The following is a 19,496-nucleotide window of genomic DNA, read 5'->3' as shown; positions in this document are numbered from 1 at the left end:
CCTTCATCACTGAAGTAGGAGCTTCCGACAGTGAAATTGTGGCAGTTCTCTCTCAAAGACATTGTACACCAGGCCGAATGTACCCATAAAGCAGGTCAGAGTGTCTGGCTTTCCACAAGAGACCTGCGTCTATGGCTAACCAGCAGGAAGCTCAGTCCCAGGTATGTAGGTCCCAGGTATGGAGGGGGTCACTTCCTGTTTGCTAGGTATAAAGAGCTAAGCTTTCTGCAGACACATTGCGAAGTATTGCCATTGCCATTGTGACAGCTTGTTGTTATGACGTTTTTTCCTGTTTATTGGATATCATGTTTAATAGACTGTTTTTGCCTTAGTTTACCTCTTTGGAGTGTCTATTTTGTTCACCGAGCCTAGTATATTTTGACCATCCCTTTGCCTGTTGATTTGGATTTATTGTTTCAATAAACTTCTGGATAACACTTTAAGGTTTCATTGGTTAACATCAGTTAACTACTTTAGTTAATATGAACTAAAAATTAACAATACTTCTAAAGCATTTATTAATCTTAGTTAATGTTAATTTCAACATTTACTAATACATTAATAAAATCAAATGCTGTATTTGTTAACATTAGTTAATGCACTGTGAACTAACATGATCAATCAATGAACAGCTGGATTTTTATTAACATTAACAAATAATAATAAATACTGTAATAAATGTATTGCTCATTGTTAGTTCATGTTAAGTAATACATTAAATAATGTTAACAAATGAGACCTTATTGTAAAGTTACCAACTTCTGCAAATGGATTCAAACTCAACATCAAGTCTGAGTCCATTACAAGTACAATGTCTGTTGCAGGACCATCAATATAAAGTGTTAGTGGATATTAAGAAGACAGTCTATTAATATTCTAATGCAAGTTAATGTAGTTGCAAAGTTACTTATAGTTAGTAGAATGTCTAAAGTAGACAATCAAAATAAAGTGTTACCAACTAAATAAATAAACTAAAACTTGTTTAAATTCAAGAATTCAAAAATATTACTTACTATCTATAACTAAATTAATCACAGAATTGACGGAATATACTTTTAAGATGAAAGCTGTTTCCCTCAGTTTTCTGTCTTTGAAAGATACAATAAGCAAAAAACAAGTCACCAGTTCTTCATATTCATATGATTTTAATATCTAGCAGACATTTTAAAAAAAAGAAAAGAAAAAAGAACAATTCATGATACAAAAGCTATTATGAGGTTATAGGAAAAATATTTTAATGAGCACAACAATGCTGCAAAAGATGTACCAGAGACAATCTCCTAGTCTGACACTATAATTCCATCAGCCTTCATGCTCATCCCTGTTCACAGATGACCTTACAACTAATGAACATTACTGCATGTTTCCATCCTGTTCAAGGAAAGCTGAGTGGCTGGCAGTAAATAACCAGGATCAGGCTCGATCCTTAATGCAACCGATGACTGCTGATCATAACATGATGGTGGTGCTGACAGAGGCTGACTTTATCTAGAGATTGGAAATCTGGAAGCTGCAGCATTTTTTGTGTCGGAAAAATGACAGAAACATGGCCACATGACCAGTTTCAGAAAATAACACCATGCAGGAGTCACCACTCCAGAAGGTTGATGTTCTTTAATTCATGAGCTACACATAAGCAGGGCTTTCACCACATGCATGCGGTCTCGCGGAAGCCATGTTGTGGGCACGGCGAGGCCCTGACTTACTGAAATGATATGGGCATCTCCTGACTCTGACATCTGTGAAATTACACTCAGTGGGTAGAACAGCCTCTGTCTTATTATAAGTTACAGAGATGTTTGAGTTTTTGGAAGCCGTTTTGTAAGGATTGACTTGGGATCATGGTAATCCTGGTGGTCATGTTGTTTTCCAAAGTCTGTAACATGGAATATCACTACAGACAGGGAGCAATGGATCTCATTGCCATTTCATGCAGAGTGCCCAACAGGAAAAAAAAAACATAAGATACATAAGATACTAGCTTAGACAAATCAGCACATTTCAAATTAGCTTGGAGAGTTAAGGGCACCATGAAATCAAACTGGTTTGGGGCTTTAAGTTCATGTGCATTGGCTTTGAAGTCATGTATACTATGTTACTGCAGGAATTTTCAAACTGTCACCTGGGGATCCCCAGGGGACTGAGAAAATAATGAATGGATGTCGGTAAATTTAAAAAAAAAAAAAAAATTACAAACATTTATATAATATTATACACTATAAACATGTAATTTAGTTCACCTGACTCCAGAACAAATCATTTAAATGTAACAGTATTCAGAACAAAATGGAATTTAAAAAAATAAAATAAAATAAAATAAATAAAACAATCATTACTTATAATGGCATTCATTAATCACAAGCCTAAACAAATATATTTAAAGTGAAACTGAAACTACTGGAGTGTGGGAAATGAGCGATACAAATAAACTTGCTTGCATACTTCTCTCATTCGGCATATGTCCAAATGTGTGCACATGCTGGCTTTTAATGTGCACGCTTTACACACACACATATATATATATATATATATATATATATATATATATATATATATATATATATATATATATTCCGGAAAATAAGGTAATCACAAATTATTTTATTGACAGATATGATACAGTGTAAACTTATTTGTCACATAGCGTGTGTGTAAAGGCACAAGGATGAAGGAGAATACGAAGAGTGATATTTAAGAACAAAAATAGGCAGGAACTCAACACAACTTAACATTAACGCTCTGGAGTAGGGCGAAGAACTGAGGAGAAACAAAAAGAGTCCACGGCAAAAACAAAAACAGTCCATGGAGGAGTGGAGGGTGGGAGGATCAGGGGAAAGCCAGGAGCAGGAGGAGCCAGGTGTTGGTCCAGAGACCAACCATGACAAGGCCCCAGGGTGGAGTCGCAGGTGGGAGGAGCCATGGTGGTGTTGACTTGGTGGCAGATAACACCCTGGGGATTAACAAACGGAGATGCAGCTGAAGATGGAGACCCAGATGTAGCCGATGAGCCGAAGAGTCAATGCGCAGCCGATGGTACGGGAGACCGAGGTGGAGCCATGACGAAGAGCATCCGAAGTGAAAACGGACGTCCAGAGGGCAGAGGCTAAGTCGGTGGGAGCGAGGACTGAGGTGGAGCTCGAGGGAAGGCGGAGCCAGACAGTGCCGTAGGAGCAGGCAGGTCGACGGCTGACCAAGGCGGAGGAGGAGAGGTGAGGGAGCCCGGAGAAGAAGTATGGCCAATGGTGTCCGGAGGAGCTAAGGGAGGGAGGAGTCACGGTGGAACCGAAGTGTCGACGGGCCGAGGTGGAGACAGGGGACCCTCTGTGTGAGATAGAGCTGGTGGCCTGAAGACACTTGGCATCTGGTATGTGGAAGATGTAGAAGGGCTGAAGGACAGCAGCGATGGTGGGGATGAGGAACTAACTGAACGAGGTGGCGGGAGAGGGAGGCTGGGTGGGAACTCAGGAAATACAAGGGATATTGGAGATATCTGCGTTGAAGACACAGGTGATTCTGGAGATGAAGGGGGCACTGGAGATACGGAGGAGTTAGGAATCACCTATCTGAAAAAGTCAATTAAATCAGCCTCAAACAAATCTTTCAGTTCCTCAAAATAATGGCCAGAGTTCAAAATACTCACTTCTACAGCGGTGGTGTCGTGGGTGGGGCTTTCCTCCCAGCCCTCGAGCTCCACAATCAGTCCCTCAACGACAAACGGTGTTGCCAGCTCACGCACCTGGTCAGACTCTGTCAGTGGTTCGGGCTCCAAGGCGATGAAACACTCCGTCCTGATCCTCGTTATGGGCTCATCTCTCGCGTGTGGCTGGTCTCCACAGTCTAAGGTGGGCTCAAACAACATCTCTGTGGCTGGTGGTGGTTGGTATAGGTCTCTGGCAGTGGAGTGTGGCTGGTGGAGAAGTCCTCCTCCGCAGGGCCGATGGTGAATGGTGAGTTGTTACACACCAGCACCCACTCCATGAATGCGGTGAAATCCTCACGAGGACCGCTCGCTTAGGCCGGAGATATAAAACATGCAGAGCGAGCGGTCGGGATAGTGTGTTAGGCACACCAACTCCAAAAAATCTCTGGTGTGTGATTCCAGGGAGCGGTCCCTCTGCTCCAAGCATAGCAGGGCAACTGCAGGAAAGTCCATTGAGACGGTGGAGGGAAAAAACAAAAGGCCACCAAAACACTGCAAAAACTGTTGAGGTCCATTCTTCTGTCACGTAGCGTGTGTGTATAAAGGCACAAGGACGAAGGAGAATATGAAGAGTGATATCTAATAACAAAAACAGGCAGGAACTCATACAGCTTAACATTAATGAGAACGGACGAAATCTGAAGGAGAACACAGGGAAAAAATACAAGTATCAAACAAAGGAACTAATGAGGGAGATAATGAACACAGGTGGAAACTAATTAAATGATTAACCGACTGACTGACAGAAACTAGGTCAAACTAAAGCCGAGTTCAGACTGCACGATTTTAGCCCCGATTTTGGCTCGCCGACAAGTTTTGAGAAATCACCGACAAATGTCCGAAATCACAGGCAAATTGATGCTCGTTCACGCGAGTGACAATCACAGAGTGTGAATGAGCAAAGACGTGATCTGAGAGAATCGCAGATGAGTCGCCAACGCCCGTGAGATATTTGGCATGCTAAATATCTGGACCTGTCAGCGATTCTGCTGTGTGAAAAGTGTTCTGAACTACACTAACTACATCGGCGATGACCGACAGCCAATGAGAGAGCAAGATACAGAGCAGCAGGGAGTTCGGGGAGGAGTTATAGACCATATACATGTCTCCCCAACCATATCCTCCTCCATATTCTTCTTTTCTTTTTCTTGTTTTCGCTGCAAATGAGTGCGCAGGCAATTCGTATTGCAAGCTTCTTGCGGGCTACCATTTTTAATAATAATCCAAGTCTCACGTGAGAACTCCGGTCTTGCACGCGTGATATTGCATTGTTTCCTTGTCACATCTCGCGTGTGTTTGGTTGTGAAACGTAGTTTGAGTGCCAGGCAGAGTTGTCAGCGATTCTTCCTATTGTAAAGTCATGCAGTGTGAAACAACACAGCAGACATGTGACATTATGAGAAAGTAGATTTTTTTCCAGATAATTTTTAACACATATTTGGAATATAATTTTCTCAGAAAAAAATAAGTCTTTATACATAGATGCCTTTATATTTATCGGAAGGGGGTCTTTCGAAAAGGGATCATCATATTTAGGGGCCTGAACCCTAAAAGCTGACAATGTTAACTTTTTAGCAGATCTCATTCACTTTTTAGCAGTCTTTGTTTTTAAATTGGACCAAAATATTGATGACTGCACTGATCTTATTGTAAACAACTCATCAATGTATGTGTCATTTTATTCATTTATTTATTGAGCTTGTAATGTTGAATTAAAATGTAATAACTACATTTATGTTAAAATGATAGATTTTCTCTGGTTACATATGCTAGATTTCTCCAATCATTTAGTCCTTCTGAGGACACATTTCAAGGTAGTAAGGCATCAAGGCACGTCCGAATCCAATGTTAGCTTCACTTCCTGTCTCATGAGATACCTTCCTCAGATCGATTTTTGAAGGAAGCATGGATGTATCCTTAGCTGCCTTTGATATCCCACAATCCTTTGCTTTCCATTCTGTGACAGTTGAGCTAGAAAAATAAAGATGGCATCCAAAAATTGCGTTTGCTTCTCATTTTGTGTATAATGTACGATTTTGACCAACATTTCAATTTTGATATCATTTCTATCGAGAAATTACTACTGTAATAATTAAATATTTGTTTAGTTCTCACCAAAGCTTGCACTATATTGCTGTAGATCATTAAACTGTTGCGCTGCCTCAGAAGTCTGTCCGATATCAATTTCGTGAGGTACCTTCATGCACAAACGCTGCCGTACAAGTCATTCTCTTATAAGACAGCGAGGCAGCAAGACAGCTACCTAGGTTTTCGGACGCAGCCACAAACTCACAGTCAATTTTGAGTGCAATGCCCATAGTTCATAATCCAGAATAAATTAAAGGGATAGTTCACCCAAACTAAAATTTCGTCATCATTTACTCACCCTTATTCCATTCTATAACTTTCTTTCTTCTGTGGAATACAAAATAAGATATTTTAAGAAGAATGTCTCTTTTTTTCTTATTTTTGATATACAATGGAAGTCATTGAGCTCCAGAATTGCTTTGTTACTAATGTTCTTAAAACATCTTCTTTTGTGTTCTGTGGAGGAAAGATAAATGAGTAAATTATGTTAGAATTTTTATTTTGGGGTGGACTATCCCTTTAAGAAAGAGTGAGAGGTAAACCAAAACACACTGGATACCCTCTACATGTCCAGACTGCTGCCCTTACGTTCCTAGAGCGAGGCACGGAGCCACCCTGATGAGCCATTAAATCATCGATAGCGATTTAACATGCAAGCAGTAATCCAACACAGACACAGGCCCTATCACATGCTGCGGAATCTGGACAGACAATCTGCTAATATGACGGGGAGTGCTTTGTTATGCCTCTTCAGAAACCATACGCTGCACTTAACCTCATCAAGCACTCAGTCCACATTATCTGCCACAAACGGTACATAAAATGTATGACATATTATATGCGGTTAGTTGCAGACTGCATGCTAAAACCATTATCTGTTTGACAGAGAATTTCGATTGCCATATTACAGAAGTCTACTAATGCACATGAGCTGTGGCTACCTGACACCGAAAACATCCAAAAGATCTGGAGAAGTAAGCAAGCTTTCTGAAGTTTCGAACATGCATTAACGTGTTGGCTCTTTGTTGCATGTGGGACTGCATACTGATTAAATAATCTGGTTTGTAAATAGAGCCTGTTTTTAATGCGTCCCTGTTTTTCCACGTCTGGATCTTTTTGGGATTTGCTGATACCTTTTCCAGGTTTCCCCAGTTTAATATCCCACCACACCTCTCCCTCATGACCCTTTTCATATCCCACAATACCCTGGGCCTTGTATCTCTGCGTGGTTACTCTGAACAGCACCTCTAAATTTTAGTAGGGGCTTTGCTGAATAGATTTATAGAAGAATGTTGACAATTGCTCAAAAAGCATCCAGTGCTACCAGAGCTCTCCATCTGTGGCAAAGGCATCCAATTTTCCATCACATACTTGCTGCACTGCTGCTGTGATAAATCTGAAATTCTGGAGCTGGCAAAATAAGCCCAGTATGGCTTGGTCCCATTGTAATGTCTTAAGCATGTTTTCTTTAGGGACCGTAGCAGTCCTGACGCAAGTTTGGCCATTGTGTGTCATGGAGATTACCTGTGGACATGCTGACTTTTGAAGTGGGGTCAAGGTTGCCAAAGAGCTGAAAATGAGGTGCGTCTCTGCTAGACTCATCCGGTAGCCTAGCTGCTAAATGAGCGCAGTGCACATTAAACTCTCTGATGGCCTTTATCACTAATGGACCAGCACAAAGCACCCAGTCTGAAGCCATCAAAGCCTCTCCTATTAGCATGAATGCTCAAACCAGAACAGGCTAAATCTAAAACTAATGACCCTCACCTTGAATAAACATCATCCTCAAAATGTTGTGGGAACATAATGCAAAAGTACAAATGAAAAGAGGATGAGATGGATATCTCTAACAACTATCTTTTTCATTAGCACTCTGGCTAACAAGCCAAGTCACATACATACACTGTAAAAAAGTTTGACTGGTTGCATTTGAGTTAACAATACCATTCTTTGGGCTCAAACAGAAATGCATATGGGTCATTGACAAATAAGGTTTTTAACAGTGTAAAAAAAAAAAAAAAAGAGAGAGAGAAACAAACATAATGGAGATATAATTAATTTTTAAAATATTTATTAAGTGTTAACAATGAGATTATGTGGTTTTTATAACCAATTAACACTGCTTTTGTCATTTTTTTTACAAAATGGACAAAATTTGTCACCAAAAAGTCATTTGGTTTAACCAAAATTTCAGTTTTACCGAATGACACTTTAGGTTATACACAATGACAATATTTTCAAACAATGCTAACAGGCTGATATCTAGCTTGCTAGTTTGCTTGGCAGCTAGCTAGCAAAAGGACATTGAAACATTTTATATTTAGTACAAGTTTTTAAAATATTGCAACATTTTCCATGTTTTATAGCGGTTGACATGCGGATGAGCAAGCGAAACATGAATTTGTCAAAGAGTTAAGAGAGAGTTAGTTACTTTGCTTCATGACCATGTAGTCCTTTGCAGGTGTCTGAATGATGTCACATCCTGTCACATGATATTAACAACATGACTTGATCCAATGGTCCCTTTATATTCATTACTCCGAATGACATCAATGAAATTCATTTTTTCTGGACATTCTTTCTCATAACAAAGCAACAACTTCTACAGTTAATTTTAATACAATTTTGCACTATGTTGATATATAATGTTATTAAATCATGCCAGAATAAAAAAAAATATATATATATATACATTTATTACATTTTAAGATATTTTAATAACAAATGAACTGGCTGTATTGGCCTTTGGATGGTTAAACCAAATGACTTTTGACACTTTAAAATGTTTAAAATACCTTTATATTGTCACAGACACGTCAGGTTCCACCTCACTCCCTTACCCGCGCACTCAATCACCGGAATTCTAATCACCGCCACCTGAAGCTCATCATCACAGTCATCAGCCACACTACAAGAACCCCACACTCACACACACACATTGTCCGGTCTCGTTCTTTATACAACTTGTTGTATGCTTACCTCAAGGACTTCCCAAGTGATACTTACCCGTCTCCATCGTCTCCTTCGTCTCCATTGTCTCGAGTTCTCCTCGTGTTCCTACCTGCCTGTGTGTGTGAGTGTTCCTGTCTGCCATCTCCAGCGTCTCCATCCATCATCACCTGCAGCACATAAAAGGACAGTATTAACTTGCATTCTTCTCCAAAAACCATCTTCAGTACCATCTACTTACCTGTTGCTCTGCTGGTCACTTCAATAAACACCAAAACTGCTTATATCTCTGCTTCCTGTGTCTCTATTGTAACAAATGACCGGACCATAACAGCTACCCACCAGCATGAGCAACCGGGACCCGTTTCAAGAGCTCGTGGACGCATTGTGCCGAGCACTCACTCCTCAACACCCAGCACCGTCACCAGCACCCACCGCCGCTGCTTCTTCCGCACCCGCAGTCACCGCTGCTTCACCTGTTTACACCGCCAGTCCCATGGCCAAACCGGCGCCCTACTCAGGATCGGCGGAAGACTGCAGCGGATTCCTCCTTCAGTGTGAGTTGGTCCTGGAGATGCAGCCGCACTTCTATCCCACCGATACAGCGAAAATAGCGTTCATAATTTCCCAGTTGCAAGGTAAGGCCCTTCAATGGGCGGATTCCCTCTGGACTCAAAAAGGCTCTGTCATACAATCCTATTCTGCATTCGTGTCCCACTTCAGAGAAGTCTTCGGAAAACCCCTAACTGACTCTTCAACTGGTGAGAAATTGTACAATTTAAAACACGGAAACTGTACTGTTAACGATTATGCCTTGCAGTTCAGAACGCTCGCCACGACCAGCGGATGGAATGAACAAGCCCTCATCACCACCTTCCGACAAGGTTTGCAGCCTAATGTGCGGTTGCATCTCGCTGCATACGAGGACTCCATAGGACTCGAACAATTCATCCAACTCGCCATCCGCGTGGGTTCTCGTATGCAGTCGTGTCTCCTAGAACACCAGGGCCAGCCACTGACCTCCACCCTCCGTCGATCCGAGCCCGTCAGCCCTCCAGAACCAGCCCCCGAGTCAATGCAAGTGGATAACTCCCGTTTGTCCCCAGCTGAAAGACAGAGAAGGCTGACCCTGAATCTTTGTTTATATTGTGGATCTCCTGGTCATGTCATTTCCACATGCCCAACCCGTCCTCCTCGGCCCGTGGTGAGTGCTATCGTTCCTTCTATACAACAGATGAAACCACTCACTACTATAGTAAACCTTACTGCTGATAATGCTTCTGTTCCAGTGGTGGCGCTCCTCGATTCAGGGTCAGCAGGAAACTTCATCTCCGGCGCCCTCTGTCGACACCTCGGGCTCAAGACCTCGCCTTCTCCGACTAACTACCAGGTCCACTCTATCACGGGTAAACCCCTGAGCCGCAAGATGATTCGTCGTGTCACGGGACCCCTTCAACTGCAAGTGGGCATCTTCCACACAGAGTACATCCATATGCTGGTTCTGGAGGAATCCACCGCTGACGTGGTTCTAGGGCGCCCATGGTTGGAACTCCACAATCCCACCATCTCCTGGCGCACGGGCGAAGTCCTGAAGTGGGGCGATAACTGTTTCTCCAACTGCTTTCCAGAACTTCCAGTTTCAAGATCTCCTTCCTCCAAGAATATCTCCATCAATGCCACTTCCATCGAAAGTCCTGTAGAGAAGCGCTCCGTCGATATTCCACCCGACTACGCCCCCTTCAGTGACGTCTTCTGCCCGCAACGTGCCTCCAAGCTTCCTCCACACCGGCCATGGGACTGTGCCATCGATCTGTTACCGGGTGAGCCAGTGCCTAGGGGACGTATATACCCCCTATCAGTACCGGAGGAGAAGGCCATGGAGGAATATATCAAAGAGGCCCTTAACCAAGGATACATCCGCCCGTCTACTTCCCCTGCTGCTTCAAGCTTCTTCTTCGTGGCCAAGAAGGACGGAGGCTTGCGGCCTTGCATCGATTACCGCTCCTTGAACAAGATCACTGTTAAGTTCAGATATCCACTTCCCCTCGTCCCAGCGGCCCTGGAACATCTCCGCGGTGCCACTGTGTTCACCAAGCTGGACCTCCGTAGCGCGTATAACCTCATCCGGATACGCGAGGGGGACGAGTGGAAGACCGCCTTCGTCACGCCCACCGGCCACTATGAATACCTTGTAATGCCGTATGGCCTGGTCAACGCCCCCTCCGTATTCCAGGATTTCATCCACGAGGTGCTCCGGGAGTTTCTCCACAAGTTCGTGCTGGTATATATTGATGACATCCTCATCTACTCCCGGAGCTTGGCCGAACATCGCCACCATGTTGCGGAGGTCCTCAAGCGCTTACGGCAATTCCATCTCTTCCTGAAAGCAGAGAAGTGCTCTTTCCACCAGCCCTCTGTCCATTTCCTCGGATATGTGATTGACCACAGTGGCATCCGGATGGACGAGGGGAAGGTCTCTGCAATCCAGAACTGGCCCACTCCAAGTACCATAAAAGAACTCCAACGCTTCCTTGGCTTCTCAAATTTCTACCGTCGTTTCATCAAGAATTACAGCACCATTGTCAGTCCACTCACCAACCTACTCCGAAAGCAGCCCAAGTCTCTGTCCTGGTCCCAGCCTGCCACAGAAGCTTTTGAGACCCTCAAGAAGGCCTTCACCACCGCTCCCCTCCTCGTCCACCCTAACCCGGACCTACCATTCGTCGTAGAAGTGGACGCCTCCACCACCGGAGTGGGAGCGGTCCTCTCACAGCAGCAGGGGAATCCAAGTAGGCTCCATCCATGCGCCTTCTTCTCCTGCAAGCTCAACCCGGCGGAGGTGAATTACGACATCGGGGACCGTGAACTCCTAGCGGTAAAGCTCGCCCTAGAAGAATGGAGGCATTGGTTGGAGGGAGCAAACCACCCTTTCCAAGTACTAACAGACCATAAAAATCTTGAATATCTGAAAGCTGCCAAACGACTCAACCCACGCCAAGCCAGATGGGCAATGTTCTTTTCAAGATTTAACTTCTCCATTTCATACCGCCCTGGTTCCAAGAACCTCAAAGCCGATGCTCTTTCACGTCTCCACGCTCCCGAGGAAAAGAATGACGACCCCGAAACCATTCTACTTGAATCTATCTTCATGAGTCCCATTGAATGGTCAGAAGAGACTTTACCTTCCTCCAATGCCTCCTCACGCACTCCGCCGGGTTGCCCCCAGGGCTTGCGTTACATCACCAGGACACGACGCACTCCACTACTGCACTCCGTTCACTCATCACTTGGCACTGGTCACCCGGGGGTCAATGAGACCCTCTCGCTGCTCAAACAGCGCTTCTGGTGGCCAAACATGGCCAGCGACGTCAGAAGGTACGTGCAGGGCTGCAGGGAGTGCGCCATCTCCAAGAGCCCACGCCATCTTCCAACCGGCAAGCTCAATCCTCTGCCCGTTCCTGAGAGACCCTGGTCACACCTGGGAGTGGACTTCGTCACGGATCTCCCCGAATCTGATGGTCACACCTGTATTCTGGTTGTCGTAGATCGTTTCTCCAAAGCCTGCCGTCTGATCCCTCTGGAAGGTCTACCCACTGCCATGGCCACAGCGGAATTAATGTTCAATCATGTCTTCCGTCATTATGGAATCCCCGAAGACATAGTCTCTGACAGAGGACCTCAATTTGTCTCTCGAGTCTGGAAGGCGTTCTTCTCCCTCCTGGGTGTGACCGTCAGCCTATCGTCTGGATACCATCCTCAGTCGAACGGGCAGACGGAACGGAAGATCCAGGAGATCGGTCGCTTCCTGCGTACCTTCTGTCACGGCCACCAGGACTCCTGGAACCAGTACCTGGGTTGGGCCGAGTACGCCCAGAACTCCCTCCGTCAAGCCACAACTGGATTAACACCTTTCCAATGCGTACTCGGTTTCCAACCCCCACTGTTCCCCTGGGACGGGGAACCCTCCAACGTGCCTGCAGTCGATTACTGGTTCCGGGAGAGCGAGAGGGTATGGGACTCAGCTCACCACCAGCTGCAGAGAGCCCTGCGCAGGCGCAAGATGACAGCCGACCTTCGGCGCTCCCACGCTCCAACCTACCAACCGGGGCAGAAGGTCTGGCTTTCCACCAGAGACATCAGGATGCGCCTGCCCTGCAAGAAGCTGAGTCCCCGCTTCATTGGCCCATTCACCATCCTCCAACAGATCAACCCCGTCACCTACCGGTTACAACTTCCTGCACAATACAAAAGAATTCATCCAACCTTCCATGTGTCACTCTTAAAACCTCACCACCCTTCTGTTCTTCCTTCCACAGAACCTGACGTGGCAGCCGTCGAGCCCCCCCCTTCCACTCATCCTGGACGATGGGACTGCCTACGAGGTTCGAGAGATCCTGGACTCCCGGCGCCGTGGTGGTCTCTTAGAATATCTGGTGGATTGGGAAGGCTAGGGTCCCGAAGAACGCTCATGGGTAACCAAGAATGATATCCTTGATCCTACTCTGTTACAGACTTTCCACACCAACCACCCAGACAGACCTGTCCCACGACCTCGAGGACGACCACCACGACGTCGGGGTCCTCGGCCCTCAGGAGCGGGCCGTGGGAGGGGGGGTACTGTCACAGACACGTCAGGTTCCACCTCACTCCCTTACCCGCGCACTCAATCACCGGAATTCTAATCACCGCCACCTGAAGCTCATCATCACAGTCATCAGCCACACTACAAGAACCCCACACTCACACACACACATTGTCCGGTCTCGTTCGTTATACAACTTGTTGTATGCTTACCTCAAGGACTTCCCAAGTGATACTTACCCGTCTCCATCGTCTCCTTCGTCTCCATTGTCTCCAGTTCTCCTCGTGTTCCTACCTGCCTGTGTGTGTGAGTGTTCCTGTCTGCCATCTCCAGCGTCTCCATCCATCATCACCTGCATCACATAAAAGGACAGTATTAACTTGCATTCTTCTCCAAAAACCATCTTCAGTACCATCTACTTACCTGTTGCTCTGCTGGTCACTTCAATAAACACCAAAACTGCTTATATCTCTGCTTCCTGTGTCTCTGTTGTAACATATATGTAGCACAATATAAAATACAAACCTTTTGGGTTCAATAAAAGAGATCTAGTTGTACTATACTTTGAATGTCATATCTTTGTTATTATTATTAAGGCCTTTTGAAGAAAAAAAAAAAAAAAAAAGTCACATCATTGACCCATATTTGTATTTATGCATTTTTAAATGGACTGTTCTAATCCAAAACCATTTTGATTCAAGGTACACATTTTATGTGTTTCTTTGGAACTAAACCTTTGCCAGTTCAAATGCAACTCACATCCCAGGGGGCACAAGTGAGTGAGAAAATGATTTATTTGAGGAAAAACTATTTTTGTCTAAAACTGTTTTACTTAAGTTGTTAATGTATTAAATATGAACTAACATTGAGCAATATATTTGTTACAGTATTTATTAATCTTTGTTAATATTCATAAATAAAATAAAGTCATTCATTGTTTGTTAATGTTAGTTCATAGTGCATTAACTAATGTTAACAAATACAACTGTTGATTTAATAATGTATTAGTAAATGTTGAAATGAACATTAAAGCTGCTGTCCGTAACTTTTTCTTTTTTTTTTTTTAATTATCCAAAATCAATTATTGAGCAAGTACATAACCAATCAGTGTTCAAAACTATCTCCTTACCTTAGCTTGATTCACAATGGTAAGCTTGTAATAATGTTTTATAATCTGACTGGTACTGGTAGGAATTTGCAGGAAATTGAGTTTGCTGACATTTGTCTTTGCGCCATTCCGTCACATCTGTAAACAGAAAGAAGTAGTCCTGGCTAGTAGGCTATATTGCGTGTGGCGCATCACTTAGCCTCTTCTTACAGCAGCTGGAATGTATTTAAATTTGAGATGGTGGCTTGTAATTCAGAAAGTTCAAAACGAAACGTGGTAAAAAGTAAAAGACTTAACTTGACTAGAATAAATATCGGCAGAGCTTTTGAAAGGTGGCGTGACCTAAAAAGGGATTCAGAGATGGCTATTTTTCTGCTGAACAGGTAAGACATTTCAATGGTTCATTGGGTAATAAGGTTACACACATTTTTGCTTAATCCAGTTATGGATAACAAGAATACACACTACATACATGTGACGTAGTCATGCAATGTTGATGTTTTTAACATTAACAATTCAACAACAAAGTATAACAATAATAATTTGCACCATTGGTTGTGCGATTTATTGTAAAGCATTTTTCAGTTGGATGATGTGGATGATGTTACTTACTTCTTCAGATGACATTTTCCGGTAAAACTTTTGGTTACACTTTATTTTACAGTGCCGTAGTTACATTGTAATTACTCAAATAAGTACTAAGTACTATTAATTAACTACATGTACTTAGAGGTACAGTTAGGGTTAGAGTTTGGTTTAGGGTTAGTTACTTGTAATTATGCATAATTTACTGTTATTACTATAAGAATTACATGTAGTAATGTGTAACTACAGCACTGTAAAATAAAGTGTTACCAAACTTTTTATTTTGAACATATATACAAGACGTAGCATCTGTATTTACAATGTACAGTAAAGAGCCACACTGGTGCATTGACTGACAGCCCCCACACATAGCTGCACCTCAAAACATTAGATTTATCTGCACTGAGGAGCCATGCTGAAGCACAACCCACGTAAAGATAATTCCACAAGGTTTTTACAACAAACATTATTAGTGTAATACTGTGCTTTATAGTTGTGAGATAATAAATATACAAACCCGATTCCAAAAAAGTTGGGACACTGTACAAATTGTGAATAAAAAAGGAATGCAATAATTTACAAATCTCATAAACTTATATTTTATTCACAATAGAATATAGATAACATATCAAATGTTGAAAGTGAGACATTTTGAAATGTCATGCCAAATATTGGCTCATTTTGGATTTCATGAGGGCTACACATACCAAAAAAGTTGGGACAGGTAGCAATAAGAGGCCAGAAAAGTTAAATGTACATATAAGGAACAGCTGGAGGACCAATTTGCAACTTATTAGGTCAATTGGCAACATGATTGGGTATAAAAAGAGCCTCTCAGAGTGGCAGTGTCTCTCAGAAGTCAAGATCGGCAGAAGATCACCAATTCCCCCAATGCTGCAGCGAAAAATAGTGAAGCAATATCAGAAAGGAGTTTCTCCAAGAAAAATTGCAAAGAGTTTGAAGTTATCATCATCTACAGTGCATAATATCATCCAAAGATTCAGAGAATCTAGAACCATCTCTGTGCATAAGGGTCAAGGCCGGAAAACCATACTGGATGCCCGTGATCTTCGGGCCCTTAGACGGCACTGCATCACATACAGGAATACTACTGTAATGGAAATCACAACATGGGCTCAGGAATACTTCCAGAAAACATTGTCGGTGAACACAATCCTCCGTGCCATTCAGCTTACATATCTGGAAAGGCACCATCAATGCTGAAAGGTATATCCACGTTCTAGAACAACATATGCTCCCATCCAGATGTCGTCTCTTTTAGGGAAGACCTTGCATTTTCCAACATGACAATGCCAGACCACATACCGCATCAATTATAACATCATGGCTGCGTAGAAGAAGGATTCGGGTACTGAAATGGCCAGCCTGCAGTCCAGATCTTTTACCCATAGAAAACATTTGGCGCATCATAAAGAGGAAGATGCGAAAAAGAAGACCTAAGACAGTTGAGCAACTAGAAGCCTGTATTAGACAAGAATGGGACAACATTCCTATTCCTAAACTTGAGCAACTTGTCTCCTCTGTCCCCAGACGTTTGCAGACTGTTATAAAAAGAAGAGGGGATGCCACACAGTGGTAAACATGGCCTTGTCCCAACGTTTTTGAGATGTGTTGCTGCCATGAAATTTGAAATCAACTTATTTTTCCCTTAAAATGATACATTTTCTCAGTTTAAACATTTGATATGTCATCTTATGTTGTATTCTGAATAAAATATTGAAATTTGAAACTTCCACATCAATGCATTGTTTTTATTCACAATTTGTACAGTTGTAATAATATAATATAATATAATAATATAATAATAATATATATATAATAATATATATATATATATATATATATATATATAATATATATATATATATATATATATATATATATATATATATATATTAGCTACTAATTTAGGAAGAGGATCCCTTGCAAGAAAAATGTTAAACAAAAAAAAAAAAAAAAAAAAAAAAAGGTTAAACTAATTGTATCATTTTAGGTCAAATATATTCATGTTATGAAATGATGAACTGGATAATGATATCACTGTTTTCTCCAGAGCTGCTGAGCTGAATTGAACTCATTCCAAAAATTCATGAACTTTACAGTTATTGCACTGAACCGAACAGATTTTAACTGAATAATGATTGTTCACTATTGCTTTTTAGAGCTGCTTTACAGCAGAAAGTCTGTTTGCATCATTGAATGATTATTTTCCTGGTGATCACTGTAAAGCTGCTTTGAAACAATCTATATTGTATAAAGTGCTATATAAATAAAGGTGATTTGACCTGTCATGCTGTGTCAACATTTCTTAGCATTGCTGTTCTACACAGTGCATGGAGCTTCAGGACTCACTGGCTATGTGTTTACAGTGCTTATAGTATAAAATAACACTGATGTTGGCAAGAGGTTACCATTCAGACAAATAAAATCTCACCTATACGTATGCCACTTAATGCTCCATAGTCCACATCATCTGGCCAGTGAAAGCAGGGTATAGAGAGAAAAGGAAAAAAGTGCACTCTAATCAAATAATGATAAATGTGAGATGAAGTCTGGGCAACCCTTAATCAAGAAGTGGTGAAAGAAAGGGGTAATTTGCAATGTTACTGTTTTTTACACATGATGTAAACAAAGACAAAAATACTGGCAAATTAGAGTTGGGTTACTGTTATGTGACTATGTGCTGAAAAGGATGAAAAATTACCTTCCATGTTGTCTGTTCAGTGTGAGTGAGAGGGCAAGAGAGAGAGAGAGAGAGACAGAGAAAGAAAGAGGGTTGATCAGAAGTTGCACTCAAAACTAATAATAATTTTTAGAAAAAAATACTTTTTTGACATTCTGTAGAGGTTTCTAATATTGAGGAAATACATTTTCATTCACAGAAATAGCTATTTGTCAAAGAAAGAAGCTGCACTTAAATATAGCAAAAGACCTAGCACTTCATCAATCAATCTTACTGTATAATCAGTGAGCATTTGATGTAATTTTTTTACTGCCTAAATTTGTACCATCATGGTCACAGAGTTAAAATGCAAAGTTAGTTCACTGACCAGCTCTAATCCTACTAGCTGACTAAATACAGCTTCCAGGAGTAAGAGCAAATGGGGTCCAATTAGCACAAGCAGGTTTTAAGAATGTATATATTTATTTAGTTATTTTTATATTACATCATATTATAATACATTTCAGACAAATCTGCTCCTAAAAACTGCAATATATACGAGACCTATTGCTGGTTTGTCAAAGTTCTTCAAACTTTAAACTCCTCTCATCATCTCTACTCTTTCATTTGCTGACTTTAGGATGTACACAGTGAATATAATATAATTGTCACAAGCGTGGTGTAGGTAAAAAGGCAGGACAAAGAAGATTGATTCAAATAGACTTTAATAACAGAAAGAGAACCTTAACCAAACTCAGTGTAGACATTAATGAGAACTGACAATGAACAATCAGGAACTTAAATGTACAGAGATGATAAACATAAAAAATTAACAGCTGTGATTAACGGGTGTCCATGGTAACTGATGATGGTGGGAAAACTAGAATAGAAAACAGAATAGAAGGACTAAACAATGAAAAGAAACCAAAACTAAGCATAATGATTACAATAATATAATATAATGTGACCTATTAGCATCAGCTGCATCGCTTCACCTCCATTCACGTGGCCTCATGGGATAATAAATAGTTTCTACTGTGAAATTATAGAAACATCACAGAGGGCAAGAAAGAAAAAAAAAAAGAAAAAAAAAAACTATCCCATTCCTTTAAAAACTCTAAACACCTCTCCTCATCTCTACTCTTTCATTTGGTGGCTTTAGGAAGTAAACATCAAGATGACAAGGGTTTTTTGATGGATGTACCATAAATCAAGAAGAGAAAGGAAAATGAAATTATTTTGGAAAAGAAGGACATGCTTTTAATTCTCAGAAGAGATGAGGTGAGTGCCATCAATCCAAAGCTCACAGTACTGTATGTGTGTGTTCTCATCGTAAAAGCCACAATGCAATGGCAGCCAAGGGTCAAGACATGGACCTTCAGTCCAAATGTCCATCATGCTGTGGCCAGAGTGGATTTTCGGAATAGTAATTGCAATTTTCTGTGACCAAGCTCAACTTGTCCTAACCATGTCCTCACCTGTGGTTCATTGGGGAATGATGTGTTTCATGCTTTTACAGAGCCAGTAAAAATGCTGGTGCTGTCTTGAGTTTAACATGTGGCATTTTGGTAACCTTCTGCTTCGACCCAAGCTCTGTGTTTGAGCGTGTTATAGGAGAGGCCGTAAAGTGACCTCGTCGATCATCGTTGTGTGAGGACTCAGAGTCGCAGAGCAGCTGTCACTCTCCTCACATCCAACCCACAGATGGAGCTTTTATTGGGAAGGCTGTTGCTTTGAACAGACCTACAATGGCTTTTCAAGATGAGATCAAACTGTTCCAGATCCATCTACTGGCTTCGAC

At 41.9% G+C, this 19,496-nt stretch overlaps 1 protein-coding gene across 1 annotated transcript in view; it reads right to left on the bottom strand.

Moving 5' to 3' along the window:
- The window catches only part of mpp7b (MAGUK p55 scaffold protein 7b), a 92,524-nt gene that overhangs the window by 29,891 nt on the left and 43,137 nt on the right, over nucleotides 1-19,496 (bottom strand). Inside the window, exon 14 of the mRNA XM_067364047.1 lies at nucleotides 17,468-17,524. Coding sequence (XP_067220148.1) covers nucleotides 17,468-17,524 — 57 coding nt within the window. The remainder of the gene's footprint in view (nucleotides 1-17,467; nucleotides 17,525-19,496) is intronic.

This window comes from Chanodichthys erythropterus, chromosome 16, assembly GCF_024489055.1.
Source record: "Chanodichthys erythropterus isolate Z2021 chromosome 16, ASM2448905v1, whole genome shotgun sequence".
Classification (NCBI taxonomy): Eukaryota; Metazoa; Chordata; class Actinopteri; order Cypriniformes; family Xenocyprididae; genus Chanodichthys; species Chanodichthys erythropterus.
Note: the sequence above shows the minus strand (reverse complement) of the source record. Positions and strands in the feature narration are given on the sequence as shown.